Raw genomic sequence first — 18,169 nt, forward strand, 5'->3', positions numbered from 1 at the left:
CCGCCGTGCCCGCGGTGAGGAGACGTGGGGTGGGGAGGGCAGGAGGGAGGCGGCCGCGCTGGGTTCCCTTCTGCGGGGGTCCCTCGGGGCGGCCGTGTGAGGGAGGGGGGCGCGGGGGGCTGAGGGGCGGCCGCCGCCGCCGTCGTCGTCGTCGTCGTCGTCCCTCGCTGTGTGCCCGGGCCCTCGGTGCGGCGGCGGGGGGCGCGGGGGGACCGGTGGAGCGGTGAGTGGGTGTGTGAGGGTGCCGGGAGCCGTTATCCGTGCAGCTAAAGGAAACTGAGAGGGAAATTTTAGTCATAATCCTGCGGGGATTAGGGAGGGAGCGGGTGAGAACCCGAGTGGCGGTGAGCGGCAGGCTCGAGCTGGCAGGCTGGCTGAGGATCGCTTCAGGTTTACTGAAAAAACCCACGGTTTTAAAGTTTGCTGCTTTCTGTCCTACTTAGAGGAAGTTGGATAAACGTTGGATCTCCTCTTGCTGAAGGCTGGCGGTGGTTTGCTTCAGAGCGGGCTCACCCGCAGTGTGGAGGGAGCAGCGAGTGGGACCCCAGCTCCTTTTGTGTGCAAGCATCAGCCTTGCTGCTGGTGTCGCTCCTAAGAGCGTGGTGCTCTGTCTGCTGAGCTCTCTCTGGGTATTAAAGTTTTTTAAAAAACCCCAAAACCCGGCCTTGAAGTACTTGTAAACTCAAAGGCTAACCCTGGTAAGTTGCTACTAAATGTATTGATGTATTTGGGTCAGCTTCTATATAAAACCCCACTGGCTTTAGGGCAGGGTGAAACCAAGCATGTGCTGTTCTCCGGGTCACTTGACTTAACTCCTCCAAGTAGTAAAATTGGCTTGCGGACAGTGAGAAGGGGGTTGTGCTGGTGGCACTGCTTGTCTGATTGGGCTAATGAGTGTGCCCGTGTACAGCATGCCTGTGTTCAGAGAAAATATGACTGCGAACTTTACTCAGAGCAAGGTGAAACAGTTTTGTGCTGGTGCTTTGTTGGACTGTCAAGTGACCTGCTGACTGGACCTACTCTTGTTTTAGGTGTTAAGCTGAAGCATGTCTCTGTTCTTAAATTGAACTTGAGTATTGAACTATTGATTATAGTGTTGATGGAGAAAATGGCGTAGTATGACTTCCTATGGAGTAGCAAGGTGAGGAATGAGGGGCTTTCCTTCAAGAAAGCTTATCTACTGCTGCAGGATGGCAGATACCAGGGATTTAGTATGCGGCTGTGTGTGAAAGGTTGGTAGTGGTTCTTTGGTGAGAAAATTAACTTACAAGATGAAGGTGTGGAAGTATTAGGCATGGAACTTATTTTGATACATACATGGAAGAAACTGCTAGCTTTACAAGGCTTTGACAGCAGAATGCTGTACACTGTTCCTTTTTCTTCTTTCCCCTCTCAGCCAAAGAGACTGTTCCTTATTGTGTTGTAAAGAATGTGTGAATGTTGTTGTTGTTTGAATGTTTGTGTTGCTTGTCTTTGATTATAACCCACAACAGGACCCCAGGCATCTCTGCAAGGTGTACAGAGTGGTGGCCAGCCTCCATGGCAGTGTGCTGGCTTGCAGCTCTCTGTGCTGCTTCACCCCTGCACCACAGGGGTTTCTTGGGGGTAAGATGAAGTCCTGCCTGAGAAGATGTCTGCTTCTAAAAGATAGTAAAGGCTTATGCTGGCACTGTTCCGCTTTGAGGCTTCCTTATATCAAGCTACGAAAGACTTGTTCTCAAGTTCTTATGTGAAAGAGCTCTAATAAATATCCTGCAGCTTGGTACCATCTTATTATTATGTGTGTAAAGCATCAGCTACTGTGTCAACATCTACCTAAGTGAAAGGCATTTCAGGCAGAGGAAATGTCACACACCTTTCTCTCCACCTTCCTCTAGAAGGAGGGGAAAAAAGACTACAGGCCTGCAGAGTCCCCCTTTTTCTAACTGGAAATATTTTTTCTAACTGGAAATATCAACTTAGCTGGGTGCCACAGCTGGCTTTCACATGTTGTAATAGTATTTGAGGAAGTCTGGAATTCTGCTATTTTCAGCAGTTCTTTGTCAAAAACAAAACAAAAAAATTGCTCAGATGTTCTCTTCCAGCTGAAGAGAAGCCACCACAGGTGGGAGAAGTTAATAAAGTCACTTGCTGCTGAGTTTCACCATCCAACAGGCAGCTCTAATGTGGAAAGAGCTGGATGAGTTCATACTAGCCTGGATGAGAAGCAGGGGTTGGGGGCTTTGATTCGGAGCTTTATGTATATTTAATATATAAACTCAATTTCTGATTTCCAACCATCTGGCTGTATTCTGTCAAGTAAGCCTCTCCTACAAGTAGTAGAATAAAAGTTAAGCATATGACAAATCCCTCAGGTACATAGTGGATGATTCTAAACAAAATGGAAACATATAGTTAATATCACTGCCTCTCTTCCCTTTGCTGTGTGTGTAGTGAGGTGTATTCCTCATGGGAGCTCTCACAGTCTTCAAGCTCGACTAATATGTAGTGGTAGCTTTGCATTCTGCGTGTACACCACTTCTTGTTAAGAATTCGCCATTTCTCTGAAATGCTACCAAAGTTACAGCAGGGAAATGCATGTGCCATCAGGGGTTCATATCCTTCCGTTTCATGCTCCCTTCCGTGCCCTCCTTCCCCTGGTACAGTGCCAGCTGGTGTATCTCAAGCTTATAATTAACTCTCTGCCTTCTAGGGTTTGGTTCGTCTGTGAATTGCTGTATGGGTTGTAGCAAAAAGGGGTACGCAGGCCAGCTGGACTCTGCAGGGAGCTGCAGGCTGTTGAGTCTCCGTGCTGTTGGTACTGCTGTCAGTGTGTCACGGGATGCTTTGTGAAATGTGGTAGCTGCCGCTGTTTTCTGGGTTCAGGTGTGCAATAATTGAAACACTTTTAATATCTGATTGGGATGGTTAAAGTGATTATTAGCTAGATACGTTGCTTCAATGCATTGACAGCTCCAGTCTCTCTGAATTTTTACAAACTGTACTGGGCTTGGCTGGCTGAAATCATGCTCCTCCATGGTGTTACCCAATGGATGGCTACAGGTCTGCCTCTAGCTGTGGATTGGGGTTTCTAAGTGATCGAGCTGCAGTTTAGTGAGTCACTGCTCTTCAGCCGAGCGGTGTTTCCTAATATGTGCTTTTAGCCAGATGCAAATACGAAGTAGAGCAGGTAGCCTGGGCCACTGTAGAGGCTGGAGTGGTTTGATGGATGTTTAAGGAGCAGACGTAATTTGTAGTTGCATAGTTTTTTTCTGGTTTTCTTTACACGGTGGTTGAACATATCTGTTTGTAATTTGAGTGGAATACATGAGAGGACTTGAAAAACACATCTGTCTTTTTGGTTCTAAAGCCCTATGAGGATGCATGTCTTTAGCTAATATGGCCCAGCTGCTCAGTGGTAACACCTGAAAATCTTGCATCATTATCAGTGCTGATCATCCATCTGTATCTGTGTGCACTGAGTAGCTACCTTTCACTGCCTTTTCTGATTTTTTTTTTTTTTTTCCTTTCCAGGAGTTATAGCTGGAGTCCCTCTTGCTTTGAGAAGCAGAATGACTGTCTCACAGCTCTGTTTTGAGGAGAGGGCATAGAAGGTCTGCCACTGCATGTTCCCCAAGGTATGAAAGGTTTCTAGGGCAGGTGTGAGTTATCAGCTGTCTTTCTTCCACAGCTTCCCGTGGATATAATAGTCACTGGCTCTTTTTCTCAAACCTCCCTCAGCTAGAGAAGTACGGGGCAATAAACCTGTGGCAGTCAGGTATTGCAGCTGCCAGGGAGCAACAGCTCTGTCCAAGCAGCATGGTTAAGGCTGTTGAACTACAGCTTGTGCCATCCTGTTGTTCTGTTGCTGGTGATGTTGTTTCTGGACTGCGGGTGATTCTAGACTGACTGGTCTGTCCTGAGACTTCCTCCTGTGGAGGTCCCCAACACCCTCCTACAGAGGTGCAGGAACTCCTAGTTTAGCAGGCGAGGTCAGAACGGGGAGCAAGATCACAGCTAAATACGTTTGACGAGGCTTTTCTTGCTATATTTGCGCTTACTCGGAAGGTTCCCGCACAGCCTAGGTATCGCGCTTGCGTAATCATATTACAGCGTTGCGTTACAAGGTGCCCCGTGCCTCTTGGCTCGGGTATCTGATATGTGATAGCAGCCCGGGCTTCCTGGGTGTTTGCTTGTCCCTGCTCCGCTCACTTCAGTTTGAGTTGGATGCTCTGCTGATGCATTCTCTCTGCGTTTACTTGTTCTGCGTGGACTGACTTTTAGTACCAGTAAGAATCCTAGAGATCCAGCAAGTCCTGAACGTTGCTCCTTGAGTAACGTGATCCTCTGCAGAGTAACTGTCCAATTGCGAGACCCTTCTTCTACAAACATTCCCTGTTCTCAGGTACTCAAACTTTTAAAAGCCTTTTTCCCCTCTCCCTTGCTTAGATTTTACTGTGTAATGGCGTTTTGCAGCAGTCTTTCTGAGGGAGAATCTATTGCCGTTTGCCTTTTAATTCATGTTTCACCTCCATTTTTGGGCTTAAAATGTCAGGGATAAGTTGTCTTAATGCTCTGACTGTTGAATTCAGTGCTACACTGTGTCATGTTGCCGAAGGCTGTGTCTGCTTAGCAGTGGAATTTGAGTGGGGTGGAATCAGCATAGTGTCTCAAACCAGCCGTCCGGTCTTTTGTGTTCCTGTTGTTCATAGATGGTATTAATAGGAGTGATATAAAGGAACCTAAAGGAATTGCAGAAAGCAGCCTAATAACCTTTTTTTTTTAATGGTTTATGTTCTTCCTTGAGATGCTGGTTATTTATGCATATTTGAGGGTTAAAACCCCAGCAAGAGAGTCTGAGGGAGGAATCCTGATGAGAACAGTGAGAGGTGGCTAGGAGAAATGAAATGCTGAGAACTGAATTGTTTCCATTGCATGCAGTTATTTCCTTAGTTCAGCTGGAAGCAGTGGGCATCCAGTCAGTGGGATGTGATTGCTAGCTTAGCGTCAGGCATGTTCTTTAAGCATGCTGTTTCCTTTTCCTTTCTTTTAGTGGGTTAAAACAACTGAATGCTACTTTGTGCACAAAAGCATTTAAAACGCCACACTATGGGAAGCCGTGGAGGCTTTCAGCAAGGGGGATTTTGCATAATGATTACAAATGTAATGCAGAAAAGGGGGATAGAGGGAAGAATTGCCATTTAAGCTTTGCAAGGCTGCTAAGACAGGCTCCTTCTCCAGAGTACAATTGATTCTGGCTTTACAGCTCTGTGTTGTGCTTTAATTATCGTGAGTTTTGTTGGAGCTCTACGTTGAATTTACTGCAGTAGTGTTGGGAAACAGCAAAGGACGCTACCGTGTGCTGGACACAGCACTGGACTGGGACTGCAGAGGCCTGCCTTTTGTTCTGTCTCTGCTACTGACTTGCTAAGCGATGCTGGGCAAGGTATTCTACCTAATATGTGTCCTCCTCCCTATTTGTGAGAAAGAGTTGAGGCTTCTAGTAAGGTCTGTTTTTGAAAATTGTTAGAATGTATTGCGGTGTTTGGTGTAAGAGATTTAAAATTTTCCAATTTCTTTCTCTTACAGGTGCGTAGTAAAAATGGTGCAGAAATACCAGTCCCCAGTTCGAGTCTACAAATATCCTTTTGAGCTCGTCATGGCAGTGAGTAATACTCAGCACTTTTACTTCTCCAGCTGCTAAGGGCTGCAACCTCAGGCCAGTGGGAGGTGGGCGACTGCAGTTTTGGCTAGCATGTCTTTGTGGCATTCAGGTGACGTTCAGGTAGGCAGGGTCCGTTTGTGGCCAGACACTGTCTTTGCCTTATCACCAAATGCCGTTCAGTTTAGAATCTCTCTAGATGTGATCCCAATCAGTATTGTAGGATGTACGTACCTAGAACTTGATTCTAAATCATACTGAGCTTTTTGATTTGGTTAAAAGCTAGAAATCTTTGGAAAAATTCTTCCGTATTCTTCTTCCTTGTTCACTCCGTGATGGGAGACATTTCTCTCCAAATTTTGTGATTTCCACAAGGTGCTTGAGGGCTGTTATTGAAGTTCTTTTGCTGGTGATGCAGAAAGCTAATGTGAGCGTGGCAGCTTCCTTAGGTAGAGTTTAGAAGACATTTGTGATATTCTGGACTTTGCCACTGCTCTTCAAGGTGTGAGTCAAATATCCTTCTGAAAGGTTTGCTGTTTGCATTTCAAGGGCAGCCCTGAGCATTTGGGCATTTATCTGAGATGCTTGCAAGGCTTTGTTTTGTAATCTGTTGGGCGTTTCAGCCTACTGTAGGGATCCCCGAGACTTAGTATTTGCCACTTTTAGTCCGCTGCTTTCTCCATTGTGTCTCTTCCCTGCTGAACAAATACACCAGTTTTCTTTAGTCTGTTAGAGATCAAGAATGAAGATGGAAAGCTATAGCCATTTCAGGTAGCTGACATCATTCCCATGAATGCAAGGGAGAGCCTGACGTAATACATTGTGTTCCTCTTGACAATGTTGCCTCTTCTAGATTCCTGGAAAATAAGTGCCATAAGATTTGTTTTATCCAAAACGGCCTCCAGTCTTCTATTTCAATAGTTAAAACTGGGGGAGAGATTCTTTGTTTGGTCCTAAGTGTGAATAACGGACCCCAAAGGTAGCAGCAGTTCCTCAGCTGAGAGTGGTTGCCATTCACTTTGATGCTCTCTGATCATCAAAATGAACGCTTTTTTTTTTTGACAGTTGGGCTCCCTCCCAAATTCCCCCCCCGCCCCCTTTTTTTTCCCCAGTCTTATCCAGATTTGCCAGGTCTGTTAACAGCTAAGCCAGTAACATGCTGTAGAAGTGCCCCAACCAGTCTGGGGCTGATGTTTGTGGTAGTGAAATGGTTTTGGCCATGTTCTTTGCTCTCTCAGTGCATCCTGTATTAGAATAAGACACCAGTACTTGTTATGAAGATACTGGTAGTCTTTGCTCTATGCATACCTCTCCACATTCCTGTTGTCTATATTAGCAGGATAAACCTAACACCAGATGCCCGTCAATAGATTGGCTGCTAATATAGGAAGGCTGCCTCTAGACAAATCCTTTGTAAGCTTGTTAGCAGAATGCCTAAAGGCCAGGGTTTGATGGGTTTATTTTTCAAGTGGTTTAGTTTTATTTGCTTTCAGTTTTTCAACATAACAGGACTTAAAATTCACTGGGATTTCAGGGCTGGGATTGTAAATGTCATCCTTTAGTTGTTCAGCAAACTCAAATTCCCATTACCTTAGCAAAGTTATTAGTCCTCTTTCTTAAGAAGATCAAGTTACTTGTCCAGGGTCACCCAAAGGACTGTGTAGCGGAGCAGGGAGCTGAATATAGACCCCTTAGTCCCACTCTAATGTCCTGTGAAAATCATGTGTTCACAGCAGGACCTGCTTTGTTATGAAGACTGGCATTATAACGTAGTGTTTCAATCTAGTGGCAGTCGGTGCAGGCTGAGTAGGATGCAGGCTTTGTTATCGCATTTGTTATGTTCAGATGGAGTCTTCCATTTGTGTGGAGGCAGTGCAGATTTCACAGAGCTGTCAGGTGCTAGCTGTCAGTTGCTGGAAGTTTTGCAGGGAGAGTGGGCGTACAGCGAAGCTGTTTTGCTCCTCAGCACGTGGCATTGCTGTTAATCTGCTTCAACATAAATCTGACAGCACCTTCCTCAGCACTGGGAACCTGATACTCAGCTGCTTTCATCTTTTCCCCTCAAATGCTTGGTGTGAACATTTGGAGTGCCAAGGTCTCATACTGTGGTTAATGGTAGGAAAGCAGAGGTCATATGGGTGACCTCAAGACACCTCCTTGTTTTATGGGTCTCTGTGCACCCTTCAGCCTGATACAATTGTGCTTGATTCTTCATCTGTGTAACGGGGAGAGTCATACTTCCTGTGGTCTGTTCAGGCTACGTCAGGAGGTAAGTAGTGTTTGTTAGGAAAAGTATTTTTCCCCAGAACCTCGGATGTTTGGACCCCGCTATAGAAAACAGTGCGTGTGCTTCGTTCAGATGTGAGGGTCTGAGAAATAAGGTTGTCATAGCCAAATGAGGCAGATGATCCATTGCTTCCTGGCGTTGTTCAAACACACAGTGTTTCCCATGCCGTTTGTTGAGCCCTGTCATCAGGAACACAATTTATCTTCCTTGAACTTGTACAGAGCGCATGTGTGTGCAGCTCGTCCTCTAGACAGCATGGGGCTGTGCTTGACAGATGAGCCAGTGCTTTTACTGTTAATACCTTTGTTATTGTGTTTCTCTGGATAATTGTCTATGGCTTTACACTCTGCTGCTTACTAATGCTTCTGCAGCTTGCGTCCTGGCATTTGCAGGCAGTCGATTTCACGTATCTTCCAAGTCCTTGGAAGGAGGACCACGTTCCCCTTCTTGCTCTCTTTGCCAGTCCTGTGCATCTGAGGAAGTAAAAAGGAATCAGCTTACCAAGTCTCTTCTGGTCATTCAGGAGTTCTGCATTTTTTCTTTTTCGTGTTAGAAGATTCCTCCTTTCTAAAAAGATTTAAACAGAGGACAATCTTTCCACACCTGTCCAAATTCACAGTAGTCATTTTTACCTGCTTTGTTCCTGATCTGCACTCGCATTAAAGGATCAAAAATGTTTTGCTCTTCAACTTATAACCAGTGCCTGACATCTTTATCCCTTATACTTGAAAAGAACCTTGACGTTTGTTATGCTTTCTTAACTTGTCATGTTTTTTCTTTCCATTTTATCTCTCTGGTTTTTTGTATGTGTCTCCTTTTAAATGGAGCTGTTCCCTCAAATGGGTTGTCCGTGCCTCTCTGGGCCCTATCTTGTCTTCTCTTCAATTAGATCAGCAGGTTTGAAATTGCATGTGTCTCCTGATTTTTATTTTGCAGCCAAGAAAATCCTCAAGTATAAACATACTTTTTGTTTTCTTTGTGTAGTAGTTGTAGTTTTAAAGCTAAAAGGGTTTTTTTGCCAAAATGTTACAATGAGGGAAAAATCCAGAAGGAGAGGTAATTCTGCCGCATAGCTCATGAGTGATAACTTACTCTGATGTAAACTGTTGTGAGCCTTCTCAGATGTATGGAGATGAGAATTTGATTTGGTGAGCACGGCCAAAATGCATAGTTGTACAGGAAACGGAGCTGAGAGAGATGGCATATTTAATATTATTTGTTGCCAATGAATTATTAGGTTAGATGAGATAGTTTTAGCTGGAGAGTTTTAGCTTTGAAAGTGGTAGGGAGTTTTGTTTCCATTAATTTTAGCAGTGCACTCAGCCCTTCGCACTTGCAATTGACATCTGCCATTTTCACATACTGTATAGTATACACTAAGTTTGCTTAGCATGGTTCCTAAAGCTACAGATCTGAAATAACCCCCCAGGGACTCTTACATGGTCTTCTGTACTTGATGTATAGTTTGAGTTGCTGCAATAGTGGTGTAAATGAGAAACTTCATGACAGCACTTCTGTCAATTGTTTGGTCCTCTTGCCACATTTACAATGCACTTCACGTTCAGCTCTTATTGCTACTAATAGCAATTTATGGTTTCTGCTGCAAGCGAGGGGTCTTTCTGCACAGCCTGGTGCCAAGGGAATGGTAAAGAATGCGGATCCTGCAAAGGGGAATGTTCTGCTTGCAGGTTTTACACCTTGAACCAAATCAAACCTTTATCGCTTTACTATCTGAGATTCTATCTTTTCTATGAAACGAAAGCTCTGCAAAACACACTAGTAGGTTAAAGGTTGGGTTTAGTTAAAAGCTAAAAAGCTATATGTATATGTGAAAAAATATATATGTAACTTGACATTTAAGCTTACTGCATACAGGATATCAGCTTTACGTTTGCAGCCTTTGAGAGGTTTACTACTGTTATCTAAAAATATGTCATGGTCTTGAAAAGACAGAACAAAGATCAGGCATTTGGAAGTTTGCAGTAGCATCAGCTCTCATTGCGTGTACCAGTTTTCCTCCGTGCTTAAGACGAGACTGCTCTTGAGCCCCACATGTGCACAGTGTGAGCCAGTGCTTCTTTCTGCCTGACCTCATTTCTTGGTGCTGCCCACGGCACGTGTTGACACATATATGAGCAGCTGAGAGCCCGACCTCTTGAAAATGCACGCGTGGACAGCAGTGGTGTATGTTTCCCACTGCACTGGTTGAGTGGTACTCTTCAGTCTAGGGTGCTTCTGCTATGTGCAACATTAGTTTGGGATGGGGGGTGGTTGTCCTGTGGGTGTGGTATAAAGGCATTTCTTATCTCGAGCATCGCTCAGACTCTCCAATAGATCTGTTAGGTGGCAACTCATGATTCCCTTGCCTGTGTCTGCAAGTGAAAGCTTCGTCATCTGAGGTCCTGGCCTGCCACCGGCACTTCCAAGCAGCTCCACCGGCACTTCCAAGCAGCTCTGTGACTCTCTTTTCTAGTTTTAGCGACAATTCAGTGTTCTTTGCATTTAGTTGATCTGGAGTTCTTTATTTTTCAGGTAAGATAAAGTAGGAAATTAATGGTGTATACTTCTGTTTCTTCTCAGTATGGTTTGAGTGTCAGGGACGCCAATAGGCTGGGTGGCAAATTTAGTTCAGGCTACAAATGTTGCAGGTTTATTTAGAGACAAACTACTTTACACAGAGTAAGCAGCAGAAAGTATTCCTTTTCCATCATCTTTACTCTCTCATCCTGTAACACAGGGTCATAGGCCATCAAAAGCAAACATCCGTGGTCCCTGTGTGAGATGTCTTTCTCACATGCCTGACCCTGCTGAAGCAGCCTTGATGATAGTCACTGGATTTGGCAGGGGTCCTCACTCTTGCCCCTGAATAATGCACCAGCAGATCAGCCTTGACTACACTGGCTATTTGCACACTGGCAAAGCTGCTTTGCAGCCACTGAAGTTTTGCTCATTTACAGCAGTTGAGGATCTGGCCCACAGTTACATGCAAGAGTCAAACATCTAGTACGACTAAAATCAAAATGCATCACTTACTTCACAATCATCCCAACATTCTCTTGTGCCAACAGCGTTGGGAGGCTTGTATATGCAGTCTAATTGAAAGCAGCTCCTTGCTATTTTAGCTGTCAGGTTTAGCTGCAGGAGAAGAAACTCTGAATACTGAAGTTCAGGTCCTGACAGCTAGAATTTTTCAAAAATTCTTTTTGAAGCACCTTTTCAAAATTATTTTTATTTGTGCCTTTTCAGCATCAACATGCATTGTGTTAAAGATGTTCAGTCTTTAAGTAGATTTATTTAATGACTTCTTCCTGTTGCATTTAGCACATTGAGTGTGTAAAGAGACTGCTTAAATCTTGATGTATCGTGCATGCTCTCCTCTCTAATGCTGTGGTGTCTTAAAGGATTCAGTATTTCACTGACTGATGTGGTGATGCTTTTGCAACAGAACCTCTGAGCCTTCTTTTGCTAGGTAGGCACCACAGTGTGGCCCAAACAGCTTGCAGTACACATTGGTAACAGATCAAATGGTGTGTGTGTGTGATAAGAGAGCAAATGGTGTGTGAAAGCATTATAATGTACAAGCAGACTGATGTCTAGCAAGGATCACATTAGTTCTGTGGGTTTGTTTAGCATGACAAGTTCAATGTGTGTGTTCATAGCCCATCCAGGTCTCAAAGGCTGCTGCTGTCTTGCTACACAAGATGTGCAGATTGGCTGTCTAGGTCAACTACAGTGCAATATCTTACAGTGCCTACAGCACAGATGCACCACAGAATACATTTTTGGGTGTTCCTATATACTTAATTGTGATTACAGACTGGAATACCCCCATCTGGAGCTCCAAGTTTGTCATTATTCTAGTATCACCACAGGCTGGTTTTAAATAAAGAAAAGTAGAATCTTAACTAAAATATTTGATGCCGGTCCATAGCCTCTGCTTTCAAGTGTAAACTCTGGAACCAGAAGAGCACTTGCTGCAGGGAGAGTGGAGCGGTTTCTGGCAGCTGGAATCCCGCTGAAGCAGCAGTGATGGTGCAGCTGATCAGAGGGCTGGGCAGAGTAGCCAAAGAGATTGGAGTGGAGCTCTAAGCGCAGCATCTGCAGGAGTGCCAGAGAAGAGGTTCCTGCAGTGGCCTGCTACCCACTGTGTCCTTGGATAGCTGCAGATGACACTGGGTAGAGCTTTGCAGCATGTAGCCTGCATGCCCAGTGCTCGAAAGCTCCTTTGGAGCTGCTGTGACGTAGATAATGACACAGTTTTCAGATACTGTCTGAAATGGTATTTCTGGTTGGCAGTACCCTAGACATTGAGAGAGAATCCCTGTGCAAGGGGGAAGATGTTTTAAAATAGTTATTCTTTGGTGTTCAATCCATGTACATATGACATGAAATGTCCCGATAGTAATCTGAGCAGTAGTTCAGAAATGGATACTCCCCTACCAAACAGAATCTGTTCTCTCTGGCAGGATTGTTAGGTCTATAGAACTTGCCTCTTGAGTGCAGACAAATCATCTTTGGATGTGGATGGTCTGTCTGCAGCCATGGTCTGTGCCAGGTATTTTAAAGAAGGCAGCTTCTGTTGTCTCTTTGTTTTGCCATGTTTTGAAGGTAAGTTTGTTGTGACTGTCAGAAGCTACTGGGTTAACATTTTATGCACTTACAGAGGATCTAGTGTTGACTCAAGACGTGATGCTTCAGTGTGACTTGATGGTTTGAAACCATGCTGTCAAGATGCACTGTAAATATCCCATCATCTTACTGCTGAGAAGCATTTGGCAACAAAAGTCTGAAAGTAATGATCTCTGTGTCAGCTGGGATGATTCTTCACAGCTGTATTCATGTGTTCAGTCCCTGTGCCCTGCCGCCACCTCCTCCTGGTATTAAGCAGGTTGAGAGTGAGCAATAGTCAGGCTGAGCAAAGAGCTGACGTTTCTCTTGAGACTGTGGTGTGGGACGTTTCCCCTCAAGCGCGTAGAAAATGTTTGCTGAGTGCTGTTTACCGCAGCTGCTGGAAGCGGATGGAAGAACTGCTTATTCATTCAGAGTTCTGGAGAACTGCTGGCAACATCTGCACATCTGGCCTGCTTAGTGTGTCTTGTGGGGATCGTACAAGTCTCTTTGATAGCTTTGCATTGCCACCCCTAAGACTCTATTTGCTGGGCAAAAGTGGTTTAGGAGTCGATGGTGCTGGCACTGTGTGTGGATTGGAGAGGAGATTTACAGTAATTCAAAGAGTCTGTACAGGATAGTCCGTGTTTTCCTTAATCACCTTTTCCAGCTGCAACATGGAGGCTTAATTCCTTGAAGGATGAGCTGTGTCTCAAGCTTAATCTGATCAGCGCAGTCTAGTGCTGGAACGGATGAGCTCTAAAGTAAGCTATAGTTCAATGGCACTGCAGCATAGCACAAGGAGACACAACATAGCTGGAGGTATCGCCATTATCTTGTACTCCAGTAGTGACTAAAAAACCCTTCTCTCTTCTACTGAATGTGTAGGTGCAGAAGACAAATAATAAGCTCTTGAGCAGGTGAGACTGAAAAGAGGTGAGAAAATTTAGGACCATCATCAATTGTTACATCTCAACCAGCATGGATTTTTTTAAACTGCTAAGCACAGTGACCTGCCCAAGTTTGACCCTGAATGATGGCCAATTTGTATAAATTCTCACAGCAGCTTCTGGCAATGACAGATTGTCCTTCCAACTAGGTGTTACTTTGTAAGCCAGCCTTTTTGATTTTGGGGTGATTCACCGAGCAGTAAGTGTGCGATGTAACACTTGATTGCTGTATTTTGCTCTTTAAGGTGTTAGTCAGCTGAGATGTCTGCTTCGTTGCCTTCCTATTTCAGTGTATCTGTGTCTTTCCACAATGGGCTATGGCAAGTGTCTTTAACCAGCTAGCAATGGTTCCTGGATAAGGCGTTGCTTCCATAGCTATTTAAAGGCTGACGCGTTATGCTGTTTGTGGCTTGAACTGCTCCACCACCAAGTTTCTTCTCTCTGGTAAGCAGAGGAGAATGCTACGGCAGAATAGCTTGAACGGGATATTGTTTCTTCTCAGACAGGAGGTCAGGCACGTTGGTAGTTTCCTGAGTTAGCTTTGTGCAGCTGCAGTGCATGTTCTGGTTTTAGTAGGTTTGCTGTGTCACTCAGTTGTGCTTGTATTGTAATAGACAGCTGCTGCTCCCTGAATTGTTTCTTTCACCGAAATCTGAAGAAATGAGGCAAATTATTGGCTGGAGTCCAGGGAGAGATAACACTGGGTCAATGTTTGTAGCCTGGGGACTGCGGTCCAGTGGACTTCTCGCTGGCAAATCTTTTTCTTCTTTCCAGCAAAAGTGTTTTTTCTCAGGCCCCAAAGACTTTTTCTGCTACTCTACAGGTGCTCTGCACCTCCTTAAAATGAAGTTCCCTTTTCTCTGACTTCAGTGCATTTCTGCACCCCAAATATCCATTGGCTCCCTCTCCACTCCCAGTTGTTCCACGTGTGTTTTATTTTGCACTACTACAGCTAGTGAGAAGCAGGTATCTGTTCTAGTGATTACGAAGCAAATGGATTATTGTGTCTGGTGAATACCTATGCAGACGCTGTGGTTCCCTTCAGCAGTTAGACTAAGTAGTAGGAGGGCCTGCAAGATTAAATGATTACTTTTTCCTAGAAGGCCATAATCTGAAAACACCAGAATCTGGAGAGGGATATTTATGTATCATTAGAGCTGCTCAAAAGCTAGTCCAAATGCAGCCACTTCCTACTTAAAAGCGATGAGGGGTCTTATCTTGCTTCTCATCATCTCTTTTCAAAGGGATGATGATCAGACATCTTTAGCTCAAAACTTGATATCCTATCTCCTCCTCATTTGCCGTTCATCTGAACATAGATGTACATTTTCTTCCTTTATCCTGGCAAGCTGCACATGGCTGTAACATCACCTTGTGGAATCTCATTAATTAATACAGATTTAAACTCTGTGTTTGATCATGAAAGTTTGAAGTGTTTTAGCTCTTAGCACAAGGCTGAAGTCTTATCCTTGTAAAATTCATATAATATTGACTATAACAGTTTCTGTCTACGTCAGGTGCATAACAGTTTAGTTCCTTCATGTGCTCTACACAATAGCTGAGCTTTTACACTCCTGAAGATCTCTCTCAAGTTCATCTTGGCATCATACAGGATGTATGTCCATAGTTTTTTCCATTGCTGTGCTCTTGCCCAATCTGAAACAGCAGATCTCCATGATGCTGTCACTAAGGAAGCTCTCCCAGTATAAAAAAAAAAAAACCAAACCACACAAAAAAAAAAAAACCAACCCCAATGAAACCCTAAAGACACGATGGCTGTGCAGCCACTTCAGAGCATCACTTATCAAGTAGAAGATGAATGTTTTCCTGCCAACCGCTGTTCCAAAATAGCTCGGTATGTTTCTGCATGATTTCATGGACAGCAGCGTTTAGCACGCAAGCTCTGTGTATTTACTTTGCTAAAGGATCTGCATGCTGATAGGGAGAATCCAAACCAGTTTGCCCGTTTGCTGTGTATTAGTCAGAAGCTTGAAGAATCACCTCTCTTAGGTGACTGGTGTGGGGAGAAAGGTAGAACTGCTGCCATGGGAGTCGGTATGCAGCCCCAAGACTGAGAGGATAACATTCCTTCTATGATATTAAGGTATGAAACTAGATCATCTAACAAAAGCTGCCTCTTGTTGGAGCACATTGGAACCACTCGGGACCCAGCAGACAGTGGGCTGTAAGAAACTGCCAGGAGCCTCGACGTGTGCAGGAGAGTTTGGTTTTTGAGGTGTTTTGTTTCATGCAGTAATTCAGTGCTTGGATGTCCCTGTTGTTTTGGATTCCTAAGGCCTCTGTTGTGTAATTGATTTCAAGGTCACTTGCTAGAAAAGAATGTTGAAACCCGCAGAGGAGAAACAGGAGTAGCTGTCATAAAAGATCCTGCCCTCCGGCCATGTTCTCTGGATCGTATAGGAAACGGCAGTGATACAGCTATTGTCAGTCTACAGGAGATTAAACTGGAGGGGGGAGCAGGAACACGCTTGCACTGTCAATATGTGTAACACCTTGGTACTAGGAAGGTGAAGGACTTGGAGAGGACCTCTGCGCTCTGGAGGGGAAGGGGTTAAGCAGGTGAAGCAGGGGGGTTGTAAAGGAGGATAATTCCCCCTTTTCTCTGAGGCTGTGAGGCTTTAGAATGTAATTTTTTGTTTTTGACACTTGTATTCTTGTAAACTTGTTCTTGTTTGGCATCTGGCTGACCTTCAGGACAATCTCTTCTCTCAGATGCATTTTTTGTACTGGTTTTTGTGTATTTGACCAACAGTTAAGAACACTTTAAGTGTGGCTTCCTTTTGTTGTTCTCCAAGACTCTCTTCTCGCAAGCTGATTTTCATCTGTCACAGTGTTGCTCCCATAACCCGTTTGGCCAGCATAGGTAAAACCACTCAGACGTGTCTCCCAGGACATTGCAGGGCAAAACCTTGGTCAAAGCACTCTTTACTGATTTCATAGTCAGCCATATCACTGTTGATTAATTGTTGCTCGGTGTGATTAATCGTTTGTCAGCTTCTGTGGCACTAAGGAGTCTTGGGCTGGGATGCAGAGGTCACTGTGTAAGTGAAATAGCCTTGTCTGTGCTACCGCTAATCTGGGTTTATGCAGTAAGGCTGGAGAGCCCCCATCTCCAGCACCCCGTGCCGTGGCAGACCCCGTGGCCGCTTGGCCACGCGTATTCCCACAGCACATTTGCTGAGGCGCTTTGGGATAGCGGGGCAGGTCGTGCCAGCGGCACGTTCGCACAAACACACACGCTGCAGCCGTGTACAGATTTCCCTCACCTTCCGTTCAGTGTGAAAGGAAGATCTGACACTACTGAAACCTTGAGCGTCTGTTATGACTTTCCTGCATGTTTTAACTTTTTTTAGCTAGACATTATGTTCCACTTGTAAATCTTTTTCATTTATTTTCTACTTTTGTGAATTTTTTTAATTCCAATAGGCTGTCAGCTGTATCTAAATGATTTTTTTTTTTTTTACACTTTAGATGTACCCAAAACCAATTGGTTATATTTCCAAGCAAAATATCTTGGAGAGTTCAAACAGATCCCAAATCCCTCTGTCTTCACCCAGCCCTCTTGTGAAATTTAATGTGCAATTTCAGTCTGAGGGAGATGACTGCAAAGATTTAAATGACACTTGTATGTTGGTCACATTATGTATACGGTTCACTACAACAAAACAACATTGCACTGTATTTTTCAACAATTCTTTTGCAAGAAATCTAGGGAGAAACAGCTTGATTTAGGGAAGGACACTGGTGAGCCTGAGCCACCGTCTCTTGTGAAATGGTTGTTTTGGGTATGAAGAGAGCACATTAATCTGAACCCTTAAGAAAATAATTATCATAAACTGGGTTGTTGAGATAGTTTGCTTGGTAAATCAAGTGTATGCAGTGCACTGGCTTGCCTAGACAGCTCCTGCAGCTGTGCAACTGCTTGGGGATTTTTCTTCAGTCCGATCTGCTATGAAGTCAATACTGGTGACTGATTACGCTAGAAAAGGAGCCCAAGCCAGGATGCAGCGTGATATGCTGGCTTGCTTGGGCTGGAGGATTTGCAGGAGGTGCGCAGAGTGTTACCTGGTTCTGCCTGTCCATGTTAATCCTGGTGGGGTTTAGAAGAAGGGAGGGAGTGGCTTCATGGAGCCATTCATTTTTATATATATATATTTGATCCTGTTCAAGACTTCGGTCATCAAGGTGGTTGTCTTAAAGCAATATTGTGGGTATGCACTTAAGAGAAAATAGTGGCACAATATTGCTGTTATTCCTTCTGGGGAAGGAGGGGCAGAGAAGGGAGAGACAAATTGTAGTTCCTATATACTAGTCAGTGCAGAGTTACTGCAGCAAGGAGATGAATGAGCAAATGCAGGCAGATTAGCACTTGAAGTATTAAAACAAGCTAATATTAAGTACTCTGTGCCTTTCATTTGACTGGGATATTCTGTTGTTCACCTTGCACTCTGCAGAATCATAGAGGAGGAGAAAATAAGTTAGTTCTGGCAATGGCTTGAAAAAAATTTAAAGTATTTCTCTGTCTTTATAACTTCCTTCCATTTCTCTGTTGGAGCAGAACTGTACTGTTGTGTATAGATACTGATTTTCATAAGAGGATGCTGAGTGCAAAAGATGGGTTGCTCTCCTGACATGGCATGTTAACAGTACAACTTTATTGTG

The 18,169-nt window shown here is 44.3% G+C and overlaps 1 protein-coding gene across 1 annotated transcript in view; it reads left to right on the plus strand.

Annotated features, from left to right (window-relative positions):
• The first annotated feature begins 3,547 nt into the window (after positions 1 to 3,547).
• The window catches only part of SEC14L5 (SEC14 like lipid binding 5), a 35,907-nt gene continuing 21,285 nt past the window's right edge, over positions 3,548 to 18,169 (plus strand). Inside the window, exons 1-2 of the mRNA XM_050905899.1 lie at positions 3,548 to 3,617; positions 5,569 to 5,644. Coding sequence (XP_050761856.1) covers positions 5,582 to 5,644 — 63 coding nt within the window. The 5' untranslated portion in view covers positions 3,548 to 3,617; positions 5,569 to 5,581. The remainder of the gene's footprint in view (positions 3,618 to 5,568; positions 5,645 to 18,169) is intronic.

This window comes from Gymnogyps californianus, chromosome 15 (genome assembly GCF_018139145.2).
Source record: "Gymnogyps californianus isolate 813 chromosome 15, ASM1813914v2, whole genome shotgun sequence".
NCBI lineage: Eukaryota > Metazoa > Chordata > Aves > Accipitriformes > Cathartidae > Gymnogyps > Gymnogyps californianus.